At 34.6% G+C, this 2,500-nt stretch overlaps 1 protein-coding gene across 1 annotated transcript in view; it reads left to right on the top strand.

Annotated features, from left to right (window-relative positions):
* Positions 1 to 2,500, top strand: part of LOC122265183 (uncharacterized) — a 6,814-nt gene that overhangs the window by 759 nt on the left and 3,555 nt on the right. The window contains exon 2 of the mRNA XM_043034339.2: positions 886 to 1,032. Coding sequence (XP_042890273.2) covers positions 887 to 1,032 — 146 coding nt within the window. The 5' untranslated portion in view covers position 886. The remainder of the gene's footprint in view (positions 1 to 885; positions 1,033 to 2,500) is intronic.

Below are 2,500 nucleotides of genomic sequence, written 5' to 3'. Positions count from 1 at the left end.
ATACTGTTACTGTAATGCACATTGCATTGCCACTAGCACTTAGCATTTGGTATTGTTATTATTATCATTATCATTATGTTATCATTATCATCATAATCATCATTATTACCTGTATTATTATTAGTATTAGTAATAGTGTTATCGTTATTATTATCATTATCACTATCATCATTATTATTAACATTATTATTGTTATCTTCATCATCATTGTTATCGTTATTATCCTTATCATTATTACTTTTGTTACTATTATCATTAATCTTATTTCTCTTATTACTATTATTGTTATCATCATCATCTTAAGTGGTATTCTCATCTTTATAGTAATTATGATTAATATAAATATTCTTAACATATTATCATTATCATTTTTATTATTATTGTTAGTGTTATTATTATTATTACTATCATTAATATTAGTTATTATTACTATTATTATCATTACTATTAGTGTTATTATCATCATTATTATTAGTGTTAGTATTATCATTATTATTAGTGTTATTATTAGCATTATTATTATTAACGAATTATCATCGAATTTATCACCATTATCAATATTGCTGTTACTATTGTTATATTTTGTATTACGTACGTGTGTGTGTGTGTGTGTGTGTGTGTGTGTGTGTGTGTGTGTGTGTGTGTGTGTGTGTGTGTGTGTGTGTGTGTGTGTGTGTGTGTGTGTGTGTGCGCGCGCGCTGTGCAATCGCATTTCTCCCATGCACGGAACAGATTTCATCCTGCACTGCAAGGACATCATAAATTACACTGTTTGTCTTCCGGTTAAGTAATCTTTACATCGACGACTTTTTTCGTGTTGATCCGTTTAAAATTCCCCTTAATCCCCCCTCCCCCCCCCCCTCCCCTTTATTCTCAACCGACCAGGATGGAGACGAAGGAAAAATGGCTGTGGAAGATGACTTCGACGGAAAGGTTTTTCGAGCCTTACGGTATCGCTTACCAGGTCACCTTCACGACCCGCGAACCTTTGCCCGAAGAACAGGTCCTCCGCGCCCTTAGTCATCTTTTCAGGTAGGGTGACACGTTTTATCAGGTGTGATTATAGAGATATTAGAGTTGTTGAGGTCTCTCCATTTTCACGATTGTCATTCTCATTTTTTTTGTTATAAATGTTCGTTTTGGAGATAGAGAAATATAGAGAGGAAAAGATGTCACTTAACACTATTGTTTTTCTTTATGTCATCAGTCTATGATGATTGTTGACTTTGGATTAACTTTAGGGGATTATTTTATTAGATTATTGGTCGAGTTTATTACAGTATGCCTTATCTACATCATTATGCCTCATGCCTTGTCTACATCAGCCTGCTTACGGCATTAATGACCAGTCAGAGATGTACATGGCCAATCATAATGAGGAACTTATTTCTTCATGACTGCTCACGAATGATTGTGATTGAACATACGCGTTCACTGTTATTTATGAACAAGATATGGAATCACAGAAATATGCGGATTGTTGAGATTTAGCAACATTTGCAATATATACTAGAGGTGCTTCAGATGTTTCGAATGGGGCTTCATTAGATTGCTTTGCTTTCTTTGATTAGATGAACATTTGAAGTTACTCGCCACGATGTAACGACGATGTCAAAAGTTAATCTATTACCAGTCTAAAGAGCAGACCTTCTATGCTTTGTTAGACTGATTAATCAATCGACAGAAATATATATAGATACCTTTCTGTTTTTTTTTTGTTTTTTGTTTTTTATAGAATTAGTTTACATTTTTTAGTAATATATCAGGGGGCTGGCAAGCCCCCCGTGGCAGTATGCGAGGTGAGTTTGGTACAGTCCGAGAGTCGTAGGACAAGTTCCGGTAACTCCGCTTGCCAGCCCCCTACTATATGTTTCTGTGGATTCGCCGAATTTCAGGTAAAAATTTACCCAACTTCCCGACGTCCGAATTACTTAAAACTTATATTCCGTGCATTTAGTACACAAAGACGCGACTGTCAAAATTTCAGATCGATTGGATTAAAAACGGCAGAGTTATTACAACCTGAAATCGCCGAAAATGAGGGTGTTCTTGTTAAAAATGGGTACGATTATATACATAAGGTAGAGGATATTTTTAGGCAAAAAGTGGGTCCTCTTTGTGATGATATATCTCGAGAAGTATAAAAGATACGCGATTTAGCAACACATAATTTGGAAAGAAGAAAGTTCAACCTTTCAAAAACTGTCCTGAAAAAACATCTGATGACGCAGTGATGACGTCATAATGACGTCACAAAATCACGAATTTCAAAATCAAACTATCCAAAAATAGACGTTTTTCAACTCAATTTTTTTATATGAAACTTTCGAGATAGGAAAAAAATGATCATACTAGCGTAGAAAGGAAATTTAATGTACTTTCTGAAAATGCCATCAAAACGTTCCGGGCTTCCATGCATTGTTGAGATATTCGCGACTTTTTAAACCGTTTTGACGCGAAAAAGTTGCGAAAAAGTCGCGAAAAAACACTAAAACGATAA

Source organism: Penaeus japonicus, unplaced genomic scaffold (assembly GCF_977035675.1).
Source record: "Penaeus japonicus unplaced genomic scaffold, GWHDUDI00000001_assembly GWHDUDI00000008, whole genome shotgun sequence".
Taxonomy (NCBI): Eukaryota; Metazoa; Arthropoda; class Malacostraca; order Decapoda; family Penaeidae; genus Penaeus; species Penaeus japonicus.
Note: the sequence above shows the minus strand (reverse complement) of the source record. Positions and strands in the feature narration are given on the sequence as shown.